General features: G+C 42.8%; 1 protein-coding gene across 1 annotated transcript in view; it reads right to left on the reverse strand.

Annotated features, from left to right (window-relative positions):
• Positions 1-9,872: 9,872 nt before the first annotated feature.
• Positions 9,873-18,309, reverse strand: part of LOC119514500 (leucine-rich repeat-containing protein 37A2-like) — a 67,645-nt gene continuing 59,208 nt past the window's right edge. The window contains exons 8-12 of the mRNA XM_037810301.1: positions 17,920-17,969; positions 15,940-15,994; positions 15,716-15,858; positions 15,555-15,613; positions 9,873-9,927 (exon numbers count right to left, since the gene is read on the reverse strand). Of these exons, the coding sequence (XP_037666229.1) occupies positions 9,917-9,927; positions 15,555-15,613; positions 15,716-15,858; positions 15,940-15,994; positions 17,920-17,969 (318 nt within the window). The 3' untranslated portion in view covers positions 9,873-9,916. The remainder of the gene's footprint in view (positions 9,928-15,554; positions 15,614-15,715; positions 15,859-15,939; positions 15,995-17,919; positions 17,970-18,309) is intronic.

An 18,309-nucleotide genomic window follows, 5' to 3' on the forward strand; every position in this document is an offset into this window, starting at 1 on the left:
TAAGACCATATTTGAGAAATTGTGTTTCCCATAGACACCTTTTCTCTGGAATCCCTTTGGAATGGGGGCTACTTTTTCTCTGATACTGTATTGCTTGCTGACCGAATAGCCTTAATTCCAGTGCAATGTCCCAGAAACAAAACTAAAGATCAACTCCAGGTATTTCTCCAATCATCTCTGGGGATGAGTGCATATCACCTGCACCAGGACCCCACCTGTGGCCCAACTGGAATGAGTTTCTGGGCCCCTGGCTTAGCCAGGTCTCCACCAGGTTAATTCCATGTAGACCTCCCTCATTTATAAAGCCTTGGACACCTACAAGCTTACGGAAAAGGGGTATGGTCCCAGGATACCTTCAGGTACAGATAGGGCTTCCTCACCATACCTGTGTATGGAGAGTGCTGGACAGTGCTGGTTGGCTCTTTTTTGTTTGTTTTTTTTTTTTTTTTAGAAACAAACAAAAAACAGTTTTATTCACACACCATACAATCCATCTGTGTCAGTTTGCTAATGCTGCTGGAATGCAAAACACCAGAGACGGATTGGCTTTTATAAAAGAGGGATTATTTGGTTACACAGTTACAGTCTTAAGGCCATAAAGTATCCAACGTAACACTTCAGCAATCGGGTACCTTCACTAGAGGATGGCCAATGGTGTCTGGAAAACCTCTGTTAGCTGGGAAGGAACATGGCTGGCATCTGCTCCAAAGTTCTGGTTTCAAAATGGCTTTCTCCCAGGATGTTCCTCTCTAGGCTGCATTTCTTCAAAATGTCACTCTTAGTTGCTCTTGGAGTGTTTGTCCTCTCTTGGCTTCTCCAGAGCAAGGGTCTACTTTCAGTGGCCATCTTCAAACTGTATCTCATCTGTAGCTACTCTCTGTTTCTGGGCTTTCTTCAAAGTGTCCCTCTTAGCTGTAACAAGCTCATTCCTTCTGTCTGAGCTTATATAGTGCTCCAGTGAACTAATCAAGTCCCACTCTGAATGGACGGGGCCATGCCTCCATGGAAATTATCTAATCAGAGTTATCACCTACATTTGGGTGGGTTGCATCTCCATGGAAACAATCAAAAGTCTCCAACCCAATCAACACCAATACATTTCCTTCCCACACAAGACTGCATCAAAGATAATGGCATTTGGGGGGACATAATACATCCAAACCAGCACATTCCACCCCCTGGACCACAAAATGACATGATCTTTCCATATACAAAATACGTTCATCCTATCACAATATCACAAAAACTTAAATCATTTCAGTAACAATAGTTAAGTACAAGATCCCATTAAATCAGGTACAGGCGTGGTTTGTCCTAAGGCATAATTCCCCTCTAGCTGTGGACCTGTGAAACTTACAACAAGTTATGTACTTCCAGTATACAAAGGAGGGACAGTCATAGGGTGAACATTCCCATTGCCATAAGGAGAAACTGAAAGGAAAACAGGGTTCACAGGACCAAAACAGTTTCTAAAACCCGTAGGGCAAACTCCATTAGATTTCAAAGTCTGAGAGTCATTTACAGAATGACGTTGCATCCTTGGGGCTTGAGAGAGCGGGAGTCTAACCCTTCCTAAGGGCCTTTGTGGCAGCCCTTTGCTCTCCAAACACTGGGGTGAGTGTTCCAACATATCCACACACTGGGGAGAACACCTTCTTGGGCCCACCCTCTTCAAGCATTAGGGCAGCACCCGGATTCTCTTCTATCTCTGGGGCACACGCTCAACCCCTTCAGAACAGTGGGGTGTGGCCAGGCTCTCCCCAGTCCCCTGGGAAGGTGCACCACCCTCTTTGAGGCCTGAGGTGGCAACACCTTTCCTGAACATTGAGTAGAAGGCCCACCCTTGACCTCCATGGCAAACTTACCCTTTCCATGCGTGTGGGCCGCTCCACTCTCCCACCCTGAGACCTCTTGACTCCAGATCTCAACCTCCGTGGCACTGTCTTTGAAGAAATTTTTCCTTCAATTTGTTCCTTGTCTGTCTCCTCCAGTCATGACTGGCAGCATCTCTGTCTATAAAGATCTCGCAAAAATTCTGTTGGCTTCGCATGAAGCGCACAGGGTCAAAGCCGTCAGACAAGAGGACTTTCCACAAATCCTTTCTGCTTAACTCCTTCTCCAATCTTGGCTTGTTCTGAAATGGCAGCTGGGTTCCATGTTTGGTTACATCCCCACATTGGGCTGTAGCTTCTGGGGTTTCATCCCCTGGAAGCCCAGAGTTTTTCAGGCCATCAGTTTCTGGTTTCATTGAAACCAAGAGTTCATTTCTCAGCTTATCTCTGTCCTCTCGCATTTTACTGTAAACTGCAAGTAAAAGCCAGGCTACTCCTGTATTTTGCTTGGAGACCTCATCAGCTAAATATTCCAGGTCGTCACTTTCAAATTCTGCCTTCCATCCAACACCAGGACTCAGTTTTGCCCAATTCTCTGCCACTTTAAAACACTGATTGCCTTCCTTCCAGTTTGCCACAACACATTCATCATTTCCGCTCAAGGCCTCATCAGAAGTATCTTTAGAGTCCATATTTCCACAAACAGTCTCTTCAAAGCAGTTTAGGCCTTTTCTATCAAGCTCCTCCAATTCTTCCAGAATCTTCCCCTTATCCATTTAAAAAGCTGTTCCAACATGTTTGGTGTTTGCAAACCCAGCAGCACCAGCACCCCACTTCTCTGGTACCAAAATCTGTTCCAGTTTGCTAATGCTGCTGGAATGCAAAACACCAGAGACGGATTGGCTTTTATAAAAGGTGGTTATTTCTTCCTCTCATTGCACATGACTTGTGTATAAGAACACTACAGATTTTTGCATGTTGATCTTGTAGCCTGCCACTTTGCTGTATTCATTGATCAGCTCTAATAGCTTTGCTGTAGATTTTTTCTGGATTTTTCTATGTATAGAATCATGTCATCTGCAAACAGTGAAAGTTTTACTTCTTTCCTCTCCAATTTGGATGCCTTTTATTTCTTTTTCTTGCCTAAGTGCTCTAGTTAGAACTTCCAGCACAATGTTGAATAACATGGTGACATTGGGTATCCCTGTTTTGTACCTGATCTTAGAGGGAAAGCTTCAATCTCTCCTCCCCATTGAGTATGATGTTAGCTGGGGGTTGTTCATATATTGCCTTTATAATATTGAGAAAGTTCCCTTCTATTCCTATCCTTTGAAGTGTTTTCATCAAGAAAGGATGTTGAATTTTGTCACATGCCTTTTCTGCATCGATCAAGATGATCATGTGGTTCTTTTGCTTTGATGGATTGATGTGGTGTATTACATTAATTGATTTTCTTTGTTGAACCAACCTTGCATACCTGGAATAAACCCTATTTTGGTCGTGGTGTATAATTCTTTTAATATGCTGCTGGGTTCTATTTGTAAGTATTTTGTTGAGGATTTTGCATCTATATTCATTAAAGAGATTGGTCTGTAATTTTCTTTTTTTGTAGTATCTTGTCTGATTTGGTATTAGGATGAATGTTGGCTTCATAGAATGAGTTGGGTAGCTTTCCCTCTTCAAAATTTTTGAAGAGTTTGAGCAGGATTGGTATTAATTCTTTCTTGAATGCTTGGTAGAATTCACATGTGAAGCCATCTGGTCCTGGGCTTTCTTTTTGGGAGCTTTTTCTTGACTGACTCAATCTCTGCTTGTGATTGGTGTGTTGAAGTTGTCTGTTTCTTCTTCTTGGGTCAGTGTTGGTTGTTTATGCTTTCTCGGAAGTTGTCCATTTCATGTAAGTTCTCCAGTTTATTAGCATATAGTTGCTCATAGTATCATCCTCATTATCTCCTTTATTTCTGCAGGGTCAGTAGTTTATGTTTCCTTTCCCATTTCTGATTGCAGTTATTTGCATCCGCTCTCTTCTTTTTTGGTTAGCCTAGCTAGGGGTCCATCAATTTTGTTGATTTTTTCGAAGAACCAGCTTCTGGCTTTGGTTGATTCTCTCTATTGTTTCCTGTTCTCAGTTTCATTTATTTCTGCTCTAATCTTTGTTATTTCTTTCCTTGTGTTTGCTTTGGAGTTTATATGCTATTCTTTCTCTAGTTCCTCCAGGTGGACAGTTAATTCCTCAATTTTTGCTCTCTCTTCTCTTTCATAATAGGCATTTAGGGTCAATAATTTCCCTCTCAGCACCGCCTTTGCTGCATCCCATAAGTTTTGATATGTTGTGTTTTCATTGTCGTTTGCCTTGAGGTAATTACTAATTTCTCTTGTAATTTCTTCCTTTATCCACTGGTTTTCTAAGAGTGTTTTGTTTAGTCTCCATGTATTGTGGATTTTACAATCTTCTGACCATTTATTTCCAACTTCATTCCATTATTATCTGATATAGTGTTTTTATAATATCAATATTTTTTAATTTGTTGAGAGTTGGCTTTGTGACCCAGCATGTGGTCTATCTTAGAGAATGTTCCATGGGCACTTGAGAAAAATGTGTATCCTGCTGTTGTGGGGTGTAGTGTTCTATAAATGTGTGTCAATTCTAGTTCATTTATCATACAATTCAACATCTTCATTTCCTTGTTGATTCTCTGTCTAGATGTTCTATCCATTGATGAGAGCAGTGTATTGAAGTCTCCAGCTATTACTGTGGAGTTATCTACTTCTCCTTTCAGTGTTCTCAGTCTTTGCCTCATGAATTTTGGAGCACTCTGGCTTGGTGCATAAATGTTTATGATTGTTTATGTTTTCTTGATGAATTGACCCTTTTATTAATATATTGTCCATCTTTGTCTCTTTTAATCATTTTACTTTTGAAGTCTACTTTGTACAATATTAATATATCTACTCCTGCCTTTTTCTGGTTGCTGTTTGCATGAAATATATTTTTCCAATCTTTCACTTTCAGCCTATTTTTGTCCTTGTGTCTAAGGTGAGTCCTTGTAGACAGCATATGGATGGGTCCTGTTTTTTAATCCATTCTGCCAGTCTGTGTCTTTTTAATTGGGGTGTTTAATCCATTAACATTTAGTGTTATTACTATGAGGGCAGTACTTTCTTCTATCATTTTGTCTTTTGGATTTTATATGTCATGTCTTAGTTTTTTACTCTCTCTCTTTTTACCCCTCCTGATAATCTTCATTTCACACTCTTCTCCAAACCTCTTTCTCTTGTCTTTTCCTATCAACCTCTAGGACTCCCTTTAGTATTTCTTATAGTGCCAGTCTCTTACTCATGAACTTTCTCAGTGTCTGTTTTCCTGGAAATATTTTAATCTCTCCCTCATTTTTGAAGGACAGTTTTGCCAGATATAGAATTCTTGGTTGGCAGTTCTTCTCTTTCAGTATCTTAAATATATCATACCACTGTCTTCTCGCCTCCATGGTTCTGTGGAGAAATCCGTACATGGTCTTATCAAGCTTCCCTTGTATATGATGGACTGCTTTTCTCTTGCTGCTTTCAGAATTCTTTGTCTTTGACATTGGACTATCTGATCAGTAAGTGTCTTGAGTAGGTCTATTGGGATCCATTCTGTTTGGAATGTACTGTATTTCTTGAAACTCTAATTTTCTGTCTTTCATAAGAGTTGGGAACTTTTCAGTGATTATTTCTTCTATTATTCTTTCTGCCCCTTTTCCCCTCTCTTCTCCCTCTGGGACACCCATAACATGTATATCTGTGTGTTTCATGTTGTCACTCAGTTCGCTAAGACCCTGCTCATATTTTTCCATTCTTTTCACCATCTTTTCTTTCATGTGTCTGAATTCAGATGTCTAGTCTTCCAGTTTACTGACCCTTTCTTCTGCCTGTTCAAGTCTACTATTGTATTCCTCCATTGTCTTTTTCATCTCCTCCATTATGCCCTTCATTCCCATAAGTTCTGCCATTTGCTTTTTCAAGTTTATGAATTTTTCCTTATGGTCATCCAGTGTCCTCCTTATATCCTTCATCTCTTTTGTTGTGTCTTCCCTCAGTTTATTGGCTTGATTTTTTAGTTGATTTAGCTTTGTTTGAATATCTCCCAATTAGTTCTTCTTCAGTTCTTTGAATTGATTTAGCAATAATTGCTTCAACTCCTGTGTCTCAGTTGAACTATTAGTTTGTTCCTTTGGCTGGTCCATATTTTCATGTTTCCTAGTATGGCTCATTATCTTAAGCTGTCTAGGCATCTGACTTTCTTGATTAGTTTATTCTGGAACTTGTTTTCACTTTTTTGCCTAGGATTTTCTTGTTGATTGGCTTTGTTCTCTAACCCTTGGTGTTCAGTTCAGCCTATTCTAGACCTTGAACTTAGATTCTGTTTAGTTGATCAGTTTTTCACTTCTTGTTTTTCTGTTTCTTGCCTGCCTCTATGTAGCCTTCTTGTGTGATGGTCTCCTCAGATTGTCAAGCCCCAGTCGGGTTTTCCCAGTCCAGAGAGGCCCAGGTCTCAGGATGGGGTATGGAGTTTCCTTGAAAAAGAGACCCTCCTGTGGGGCCTTTAGAGTCTGTGCTTCTCCTACACTGTCCAGCAGGTGGCGCTTCTCAGCCCACAGTTACCCCACCAATGTAAGGGGGTGTGGAGCCTTTAGTTCTCCTGGTGACCCTGACCCTGCCGGGGGTGTGGGCTGACTGAAGCTGTTTTCTGGATTCCAGCCCCTGGGTCTGAGTTCCCAGAAGGATGGCTGCCACTGGAGCTTGGTCATGCACCCCTTTTCTTGGGAAGTTATGGTGTTTAGGGAATTTTCTCCATTACTAGACTTATTGCTTTGTCTCTCAGAGCTATCTTAGCTCTGCTCTTGCCTGGGCCCAAATTGCAAGTCTTTGAGGCTTTCTGTAATGGGCTTATTAGAATAACTGTTTTAGAAAAAGAGGAAAAAAAATCCAAAATAAAAAGAAGGAAAGAAAAGAAAAAGAAGGGCCCGGTATGAACTGTTTACAGTTCTTGCAGATCTAATGGGCTATTGAAATCCTAAATACAAGGAGTTGAGGGTGATTAAGGAACAATCAAGAAAGCAGAGAAACTGGCTTTTCAGACAAGGTCCTCGACCCCTGGATTTGCATATGTGCCTGATTCTGTTTGAGCCCTGCCCTTCTCCATATTATGTTCACCTGAGCTCCAAAAATTCTCTGTTTTTATTTTTGGGTTTTTTTTTTGGCTGTTTTTGCTGGCCTTATCTCCTCTCCACTGGGCTGACTGCTTGCAGATTGTCCAGTGTGTGGTCTCAGTCAATCTATGTTTGGAGCTTTTGATCAGCAGTCTGAGTTTTCAATCAGAGCTGCAACTGCAGTTTTCCCTCCTCGTTCCCAGCACCGACAGCCCCTCCTCCCACAGGACTGAGCCTGCAGGGAGGGGCACGGGTCCCCTGGCCGCAAGAACTTACAGATTTCACACTGTTCTCAGCTTTCCACATGTTCTTGAGTGTTGTATGAAGTATGCCCAAAGTCAAATTGCTCTTCAGCGTCTGGTCCCACTCAGTTCCTGGCTTTCTGCCAACTGCCCTGAAGGAATAATTAAACCCCACCTCACCACTCCACCATCTGGCCCCCCAATCCTCCTCTAACATTTTAATTTCTTCCTTTGACTTTTAATTTGTTCCTTTGTTTCTTGTTTCTTAGTATGACTTGTAATTTTTTGCCGATGTATAGGCATTTGATTTCTTGATGTGTTTTACACTGATGGTTTCTGTCTCTTTGCTTAACGTTTTATTGTTGATTGGCTTTATGTTAAGGCTCTTCTTTGACATTTGGCTCAACATATTCTAGATCTTTAGAATTGCCTGTGTTTTACTGATCCAAACAGGGCCAAGAACCCAGAAAGGGGGAGCAGAACAGTTCCAAAGGGCCCTGGGGAGAAGGTCAGGAAAGATGCCCAAAAACCTTCCCCACTCTCCTGCTTTCACCTACCTTAAGGTGCATTTCTTGGCCTACCGAGCAAATGGAGCTCTTTGTCAAATCTTACCCTGCAGCCCTAAGGGGGAAGTGTATTTTTTCTACCTCTACCAGGCAGTGTTGAAACAATGGCTATGAGAATCTCTGTTCTAGGCAGGCTAGAACTGTGATTCATAGCTGGAACCCAGCAGTCCAACCTCGCCAGTCAGAAGCTGTGCTCAGTACTCAGCCATGTCCCACCCCTTTCCCAGGAAGGAAGGCCTTCATGTCCCCTCTTTCCAGGGTGGGAAGCCAGCCACAGACTATATCCGAGGCAAGCCTTTAGGGTGGGGGGTGGGCACCAGCCACTTCTGCAGGGGGCAATTCACTCATAATATTTGCTGCAAGCTTCTCAGTCTCCCTGACCTGCTCTTTACTGGATGCTGTGCAGTGCTCCCTGGTCTCTGGAGCCCCAGAAACATTGATTCAGTTTCTGCCTGTCCACTGGCTGTTTCTGTAGGAGGAGTGTGTCCTTTAGTAGCCTAATCCACCGTCTTCCCTGGAAGCGTCTCCTGGTTGGCTCTTAACACCCATTTCCAACCCCTTCTTTGCAGGTGCTGGAAGTCCAGGAATCAGTTCAGACTCCCTTGCCAGAAGTGTTCTGCCAATAAAATGTGTTCGTGTGAGATGTGGCAAGTGGAAGGGCAGTAGAAGTCATCCACTCCTCTGTGGCAGCAGCAGACATGCAGGCTCCAGTGGCAGCTCGACTCCACATTCTCCTGCGTCAGCAGCTGTGGGTCCTGGGACTACAGTAACCACAGCAGTGGTTTCCTGGCTTCCGAGTGGTGGTAGCGACTTTGATTCTCTGGACAGCAACTGTGGTAACCTGAAAGCTAATGGTGTTCTGTCCCTCCCCACTCCCAGCTTTCACCATCTCTGACCCCTCCAATGATAAGCACCTAATTGCCATATCAAATCCCTTTTTTCTTGGAATATCTGAAGTGTTTCTGTTCCTCCCTGTCTGTGATAGTTTTAAAATGTGTCCACAAATTTTCTAAGTCTCCCTTCTTAAAAGATGGAGTCTAAATCCCCTCCTTTATGTAGGTTGAATTTACCTACTTACTTCTGAGTTCATTTATGTGGCAGAAATGATGCCATATGACTTCTGAGGCTAGGCCATAGTGCTGGTTTGAAGCTGTCATGTACCCCAGAAAAGGCCATGTTCTTTTTTGTTTTTTTAATTAAATTCAGTTTTGTTGAAATACATTCACATACCATACAGTCATCCATGGTGTACAATCAGCTGTTCACAGTACCATCATATAGTTATGCATTTGTCACCCCAATCTATTTTGAACATTTTCCTTACAATCAGAAAGAATCAGAATAAGAATAAAAAATAAAAGTAAAAAAGAACACCCAAATCATCCCCTGCATCCCTCCCTATTTTCATTTAGTTTTTGTCTCCATTTTTCTACTCATTAATCCATACACTGGATAAAGGGAGTGTGATCCACAGGGTTTTCACAATCACACTGTCAACCCTTGTAATCTAAATTGTACAGTTGTCTTCAGGAATCCAGACTACTGGGTTGGAGTCTGATAGTTTCAGCTATTTGCTTCTAGCTATTCCAATACATTAATACCTAAGAAGTGTTATCTATATAGTACATAAGAGTGTCCAACAGAGTGACTTCTTGACTCCATTTGAAATCTCTCAGCCAATGAAACTTTATTTTGTTTCATTTCACATCCCTCTTTTGGTCAAGAAGATGTTCTCAATCCCACAATGCCATGTTCAGATTCATCCCTGGGTGTCACATCCTGTTTTGCCAGGGAGATTTACACCCCTGGGAGTCAGGTCCCACATAGGGGGGACGGCAGTGAGTTCACCTGCCGAGGTGGCTTAGAGAGAGAGGGCGACATCGGAGCAACAAAGAGGCACTCAGGGAGACTCTTAGGAACAATTATATGAAGGTTTAGCCTCTCCTTTACAGTAACAAGCTTCATAAAGGCAAATCCCATGATAGAGGGCTCAGCACATCAAACTGCCAGTCCTCAGTGTTTGTGAGAACATCCGCATCAGTCCAGGTGAGGGTGTCCAACACTTCCACATTTTCCCCAGCTCCTCAGGGGGGCCCTGCGAATATATATATATATATATTTTAAATAATTCAATTTTATTGAGATATATTCACATACGATGCAGTCATGTCATGCAAAGTGTACAGTTGTTCACACTACCATTATATAATTGTGCATTCATCACCAACATTAATTTTTGAACATTTTCATTACCACACACACAAAAGCAATAAGAATAAAAACTAAAGTGAAAAAGAACAATTAAAAAAGAATACTGGCTGTTTATTTCCCCCCATTTTTCTACTTATCCATCCATACACTGGACAATGGAGAGTGTGATCCACATGGCTTTCCCAATCACATTGTCACCCCTTATAAGCTACATTGTTATACAATTGTCTTCAAGATTCAGGGGTTCTGGGTTGTAACTTGGTAGTTTCAGGTATTTACTTCTAGCTATTCCAAGTCATTAGAACCTAAAAAGGGTTATCTATATTGTGCATAAGCGTGCCCACCAGAGTGACCTTTCAGCTCCTTTTGGAATCTCTCAGCTACTGAAACTTGTTTCATTTCCTTTCACATCCCCCTTTTCATCAAGAAGATGTTCTCCATCCTATGATGCCAGGTCTAGATTCCTCGTTACTGGGAGTCATATTCCACATTACCAGGAAGATTTACATTCCTGGGTGTCAGATCCCACGTAGCGGGGAAGGCACTGAGTTCACCTGCTGAGGTGGCTTAGAGAGAGAGAGAGGGCCACATCTGAGTAACAAAGAGGTACTCAGGGGGAGACTCTTAGGCCCAGTTATATGCAAGCTTAGCCTCTCCTTTGCAGTAACGAGCTTCATAAAAGCAAGCCCCAAGATCTAGGGCTCGGCACATCAAACCGCCAGTCCTCAATGTGTGTGACAACATCAGCATCGGTCCAGGTGAGGAAGTCCAATGCTTCCGCATTTCCCCCAGCTCCTCAGGGGGGACCTGCAAATATATTTTTATTCTCTGCTCAAATTACTTTGGGATGTGTCACTATTTCCCTCTAACCTATACTAACCTACCATATCTCACTTCCTATTCAAAGTTCCATGTACTTGTGGTGTTTGAACAAACTGTAGAGTTACACTGTTTAGAAAATATAGATCCTGAAGCAAATAGACATCTCTTCCCTCGGTCTCACATGGAAGTTGAAGTTTCAAGACACAGCCAGTTTCGACCTTTGCCCTTTAGGCCATGTTCTTTTAGTCCATTCCTGTGGGTGCAGACCTATTGTGACTGGGATCTTTTGATTAGGTTGTTTCAATTGAGATGTGACCCACACAATTCAAGGTGGGTTTTAATCTTTTACTGGAGTCCTTTATGAGGATAAAAGAAAAAGCCCAGAGTGCTCAGAGAGAAATACCCAGAGGGAGCTTACAGAGAAAAGCCTTGGAGATGCTAAGGAGGACCCACAGAAGCTTAGAGAGAAGGCCTCTGGAACCAGGAGCTGAAAGCAACAAAACCCAGGAGTGAAGGACCAGCAGACACTGTCCATGTGCCTTACTAGCCGACAGAGGAACCCTGGATGCTGGCAAACTGTCTTCAGAGAAGGTATCATCCTGTTGATGCCTTAATTGGGATATTTTCACAGCTTAGAACTGTAAATTTGCAAGCTAATAGTCACCATTCTAAAAGCCAACCCATTTCTGGTATATTGCATTCTAGCAGCTTTAGCAAACTGAAACAGCCATAAAAAAGATAACTTCTGCTTGTCACTCTCTGTCTCCCATTTGCTCACTCTGGAGGAAGCCAGCCATCATGTATACAGAGATCCAAGTAGCCTGTAAAAAGGCTGACATTGGCATGAAACGAAGCCTCCTTCCAGCATCTGGCTCCAGTTTGCCAGCATGTGAGCGATGAACCACCCATGAAGCAGATCTAGCCTTCAGATGACTGCAGCTCTGGATGGCATCTGTTTTTTTTGTTCATTTTCCACCCCTGGTTTACATCTTGACTGCAACCTCATGAGAGCCCCAGAGCCACTACTTCTGAATTCTTGACCCACAAAAGTTGTGAGGAATAAATGTTTCTTTTGGGGTAATCTGTTATGCAGCACCAGATAACCATCACATTGTATGACACGGGAGTTGAGTCAGACAGACTTGAGATCCTCTGAGCTAGTATATTCATTAATGCTGCCCTTGTGACAGGTGGGGACTTTGGCCCTGGGCTCTCAATCCTCCTTATACCCCAGTACTGACCATGCCAACAACTGATCATGCTACCTAGATTTTCCTGAGCATGAAAAATTCCATCATCTCCTGTCACATAAAGGGAACTACAGACCAACATGTACCACTAGGTTCAAGTATAAAGTCTTTTTTTTTCCTTTTATGGGGTGGGGAGCAACTTACAAGCAGAGAATACAGTGCACTCAATCCTCCAATCACTCTTTTTCCCACAAAGAAGGGCTTTAGCTGGACCATGCACAGAGTTCCTGTAGAGAGTAGACAGGGACCTACCCCGGGCATTACAGGTGTGTAGCGGAGGTGAGGCAGAGAACATCTACGCCACTACAATGGAAGCTCTGTGATTAAAGAAATGGCCTCATTGCAAAGTGGGGGAGGGGCTCAGGAGCTCAGTGACTGTCATCAGCTTATTTTTCCATTGAGCTCACTGGCACCTGCTGAGCTAGCTCTCTGCTCAACTGCTAAAAGAGGAATGGGAGGGTGTTTCTAAACCATCTGGATTTGTCTCTCCTAAATTACCAAGGCTTCACTGATCCCCATTCCCAGGTTATACTTGCACCTTGTCATCCCCTGGAATCTACCATAAAAATCTCAAACCCAGTCTTTTACTCTCTGAACACAAGCTCTTGTCCTTCCAGTTCTTGTTCACATACATCCACCACACATGTTTTTCATGTGCATGAACATTTTCTACATCCATTTTCTCTCAGTTCCCTACTTAGTCTGGACCTACAAGTTGATCTCTTGGCATCTCTATTTCTAGGCCTCTTTCTAAAACTCAAGCTTGATCATGTCTCTCTTCTGCTTAACATTTCAATAAGTAGTTTGTCACCTGTTTGGTCGAGACCCCTCTGGGATCTGGGACCCTGCTCATCCGTGCAGCTTCCCACACCACCTCCCACCCCTGGGGCTTCATGCCGCAGGCAACAGCAGATTCACGCAGTTCAAGAGCAACTCATGGTTTCCTGTCTTCCTGCCTTTGTACTGTCTCTTGTCTAGAGTGCTTTTCCTTCCTCTTGCCAGCCTAAGAAACTTCTGTTTTTCTTCCACTTCCCTTCCTCCAAGCCATTCCTTAGACCCACCCTTTCCAGTCAAACAAGAGCTGAACCACTTCTTGTGAACCTGATCCAAGGAGAGACTTGCTCCTTCACAGGCCAGTCAGGTGAAAGCTCCAGGCTTAGGCAAGACCTCTGCCAAGCCTAGGGCAAGCCAGACAAAACAGAATCTTACTCTTAGAACTTTTAATTCAGAATTATGAGAGGGGAGTATTTGAGACTAATAAGAATTACGCGCATTTTAGGTGGTGTTATATATTTAAAATATTATTATACAAGGCTCATTTTATGCTCCAAATTTGACATAAAAATCCATTCAAAAATAGGAACCTAGAGCTCCTGGATTCCCAGTCCAGACTTTTGGCAACCAGCAGTACAAGGATTTCTATTCTTTTTTTCTTGTCAGCTCCCTGTCTTTATGTTGAACTTTCCTATCAAAATCAACCCCTGTTATAGGGTTTGAGTGGCAAAGGGAGTTTCTGAGGTTCCTTGGGACCCAGCAGTGTAACTAAAGTGCCTGGTACTGCACCTGGCCCATGGTGGGCGTTCAGTAAACAGTAGCTGCCATCACACCATCGCCACTATGACTGACTCTCCGATGGCCACCATGGCTTACCCTTCTCTGTTTCCCTACACTCCACTGCAGGGCAGTGTAATAACAGGCTAAGAGGCTTTGGGGTCTAATAATTCTGGGTTAGAACCCTAAATAATCAGTTTGGGATGTGTAGCTTTGGCCAAGTTATTTAAATTCTTTGGGTCCTGTTTCCTTATCTGTCAAATGAGGACGACAAAATACGCGTCCATGGAATTTTGGGTTCAATGAGACAAGACTGTAAAATGTTGAACCCAGGGCTTGGCATCAAGTAAGCAAAGAGTAAATGGCAGCAGCTGCTGCTGCTGATTCCTATTATTATTATTTAGTCTTGTGCTTTAAGCACAGTAAATCTTCATTGGCTCACTGATGTCACTGGAGAAAAACTCTTGTTTTTCATCTTCAGTAGGGAGCTTTGGGAGGTTAACTTGGGCAGGTATCGAGAGAACAGGTGCCTCTGGCCCTGCATCAGCAAACCCATAAAGCAGATGGGGAACTAAAGGGGATTCACTTTGCTTGGAACCCTAACCAGCAAAAACTGCTGGGCTCTTTCCCAGTTGCTCTGCTCTTCTGGGGGACTCTGTGCTGACGTTCCTCAGCTGCCATCTTTCCTCCTCTCAGGTATTGCAGTGCCAACAAGTTCAACAGGTCGATCATCCAATCTTGCTCATTTAGAATTTCTCTTACTCAGTAATGTGCTTAACTCTCAGTGACTTTGAAAACATGATTTATTAATGTTTTCTTTGCTTTTAGAAAGACATTTAAATAGGACTGCTCATCCCCTCCTTGCCCTCTCACGTGATTGGCAGAAGGCGTGGAGGAACCCTTGTGTCTTCTACAGTTTTTACTTGCATCATCTCGTGAAATCCTGCATCTGTGGCTCTGCCCAGTGGGTGGGTCTGGGGTTTGGTGCTGGACCGATGGAGTTGAGCAGCACCCACTGATCCTCCCAGGGGTGGGGGTGGGGGAGCCTGGGTCCCACCAAATGGTTTCCAGAACAGCACCCTTCCTGGCTTGAGGAGGGCAGGCTTGGGCAATTCCTGTTCTCACACATTCTTCCTTTACCCTTATCCCTCCAGCATCTCCCTGCCTGCTATATCCAAGGGTTGAGAGAGTTGGAAAAGAAAAAAAAAGGCGATGTGAATTTTCCAATGGCCTGTAAGGGTTGAGGACCTCCGAACGAGACAGGGCACACATTTTTTTCCTGAGTTTGAGGGCTTGGGAAAAAGACAGGACTTGGCTCCCACTGGAGGTAGATTCAGTGATCCAAATATTCTGGGCATCTCAGAGACCCTGTGAGAGGGGCCAAAGGTGGAGAAGCCCCTGTGGCCCATCCACAAGCTCGGTGTAAGCGACGGTAGCTGGGGACCGGGCTCCTCCCGCAAGGAAGTGTAGAGGAGAGCACCAGAAAAGATTGGCATTTGATTTAATCTACACCCCTTGAAACCAAAACATTGTCAGTTTCCCAAGGACTGTCTGTATTGCAGAAATGGGGGAAAGAAGCCCCTATTCATCCTTCTTCACCCAAACTGCCTCTTAGAGAAGTAATGGCTACCGTGAGGAATTCTAGCTCCGGCCCTGCTTTTCTTGCCTGCAGCTCTTGATAAACACCCTGTTATTTTCATGCAAATATTTAACTATTTACGTTTTAATTCCTTACCACGTGGCTAAAATTCATTATAGATTTTATTACGAAAAATAGGTATTTTGCAAGCAGTGCTGAGAAGCCAACATTAGTAAATACAATCCGCAGGAGGCCTGAGGGCTGGGGCTCACTCGGTGGTGGTCTCCTCCGCTGTCTCACTCTCCTCACCCGGCTCTTCGGTCGTCTCTCTAGTCCCCGTAGTCTTCTCTGCTGAGGTGCTGGACACCCTGGGAGAAGAATAATGCCCGTGGCTTTTACGCTTGAAAGGAGCAAGAGAATTTTAACTCCTCATTTTAGATGAGAAGTTTAAATTATCCCCAATCATTTACCCTCTATTTTTGTTGAAAATCTCATCCTCATCAGAAGAGTCCTTGTCGTGTAGCTTCTGTGCCATGTTTTTCTTGTGTGTGGCGTTGAGAGGTCTATACATATCCCTAAGCCAAAGTGGCCGCCTTTTCCAGAAAAATCCCTCCTAGAAAATAGAAAGGGAAATATTAATTATGCATTTTTACTGTTTTCTCTGGCCACACTATTGAATAATCTTCAAATTTACCTCACTCTCATCTTCTGATGCACATCTCCTTTGCAGCAGAAAATGCAAAGAGCCCCTGAGGGGAGAACACACACACACAGGACCATTAGTGATTCATGTCATTTTCTGTGTCTCTCACAGCAGGTATCTCTGGTCTCAGCAGGACTAAATGTTTACCTTTGTCCATAAACCAAAAGTAGTGAAATCACCACAGACTTTGGGTTTTAAAACAAATCCATGTATGCTGGGCCCCAGGAGCTTTCTGTGTCTGTCCAAAAGAGCCCCATAATCTCTGGGGAGACCTCTGTGTGTGGCTTGGCATACAGTATAGGCAGGATTTTCAGTCTCACTCACTCACTTGGCAAATGCCCTTGAGCAGTGAAGAAACTGCATGACCATCCTGGACAACCTCTCTAGAAACATTTTACATTAGTTCCTGTGCTAGTTGGGATATATTATGTCCCACCAAAAGCCATGTTCTTTGATGCAGTCTTGTGGGAACAGACATATTAGTGCTGATTAGGTTCGAACCTATTAATTGTTGCCATGGAAATGTGACTCAATCAACTGTGGGTGACACCTTTGATAAGATAATTTCCATGGAGGTGTTACCCCACCCATTCAGCATGAGTCTTAATTAAATCACTGCAGTCCTATAAAAGAGTTCACAGACAGAAGGAGCTCAGAGCAGTTGAGAAGGACATTTTGGAGACAAAAAGTAGACTTTTGCTAATGCTTCAGAGATGTTAGCCTAGAGTTTGCTCTGGAGAAGCTAAGAGAGGACAAAACACCCCAAGAGCAACATTTTGAAGAATGCACAGGAGCTGAGAAAGGAGCTCGAACACAACCCAGGATCAGCAGATGCCAGCCATGCGTCTTCCCAGCTAACAGGTTTTCCAGACGCCACTGGCCTTCCTTCAGTGAAGGTATACTTGTGTTGATGCCTTAATTTGGACATTTTCATGGACTTCAGACTATAAACTTGTAACCAAATAACCCCCCTTTATACGATATTTTGTGTAAAGGCAGCATTAGCAAACCGGAACAGTTCCCTTCAGATGTAGTCTCCCATGCATCATTCAGCTTCTATAGTATAAGCTGAATCATACAAAGTTAAAATGCCTTAGGCTAATTAGTAAAGTTATCTAGCTCTTTGATTTACATATCAAATGAGCTGACTAGTGAGTTGTGAAATAAGTTTAAGGGTCATGACCAGTATTAAAAAATCAAATCAAAACAAAAAGGATCTGAACAGAAAAAAAATATCAGATTATGGGATAGGTTTGTTTTAGCAACTACTTATGTCTATATAAGGTTGTGTGTACTTAGTTGTGATATAAAACGTAGCTCATGACCCAGCACTGTATAATTAGTGGAAAACTATGCAAAGGGAAAAGAACCATCCTCCTGGACACTCACTAGTGGTGTGACCAATGGGTAAGATATTTTCTCTTTTTCCCTCTCCATTTCCTTATTATAAAAGAGAGATACAAGCTGCTAAGGTCCCTCTTGGTTAAAATTCAATGAGGTTTGGATAAAGGGGATGGGTAGGGGCTTGAAAACTAGTAGGATGAGAAGGGAAGTTTTCTGGCCACTTTACAGGAAGAACTCATACAGTTTACCTTCCATTGACCTTGAATGAGACTGGCTCCTTTACCTCCAAAATATGTGGCCTTCCCTACACCTTCCCCAGACTCCAAAAAGGCCTCTGGCCTGCCTGATGCCCACCAACAGCAGGCAGAAACAGGCTCAGCTAAAACCTCTCCTCCTCTACCCTCTTTTCTGCAAGCACTGGTGACAGCAGATGCATCTGTGCTAGTCCCCTCTAACTCAGCTTTGGCTTCGGAGCTAATTTCTTAGAACCAGGCAAAGCACTAGGATAAGTATTCTCCTGCCTCTGACAGTTTCCACACTGAAAAATGAAAGGATTGAAATAGATGAGCTCTAGGTTCTCCTCTAGTTTTAAAATTATATTTTAAAAATTGCCAGACTAATATTTACCTTGGGGCTTTTTCTACATCTTCTTCTGATGCTAGTTTATGAGAATAAATCTGTTTTGGAAGAAAACATAATCATGATTATTCATTACAATGACCACTATCTCCAAACCTTTATTCATTCCTTTTATTTATCTCAAGTCTTATCTTCCCAGCTAGATGACAGCTTTTTTGAGGACAGGGATTCTAGCTTGTTTAACAGTTCTTTGACTCTTCCACAGAACCTAATTTAGGACCTTGAATGCAGGTGGCACTTAATGTATTTTATTGAAACTGTTTTACATAACAATCAACACATCATTTGTAATAAAAACTCTTAGAAGTAGGAACAGAAGGAAACATCCTTAACTTGATAAAAGTATCTACTGGAAGCCTAAATAAAGAACAGCTCTGC

This window comes from Choloepus didactylus, chromosome 18 (genome assembly GCF_015220235.1).
Source record: "Choloepus didactylus isolate mChoDid1 chromosome 18, mChoDid1.pri, whole genome shotgun sequence".
NCBI lineage: Eukaryota > Metazoa > Chordata > Mammalia > Pilosa > Megalonychidae > Choloepus > Choloepus didactylus.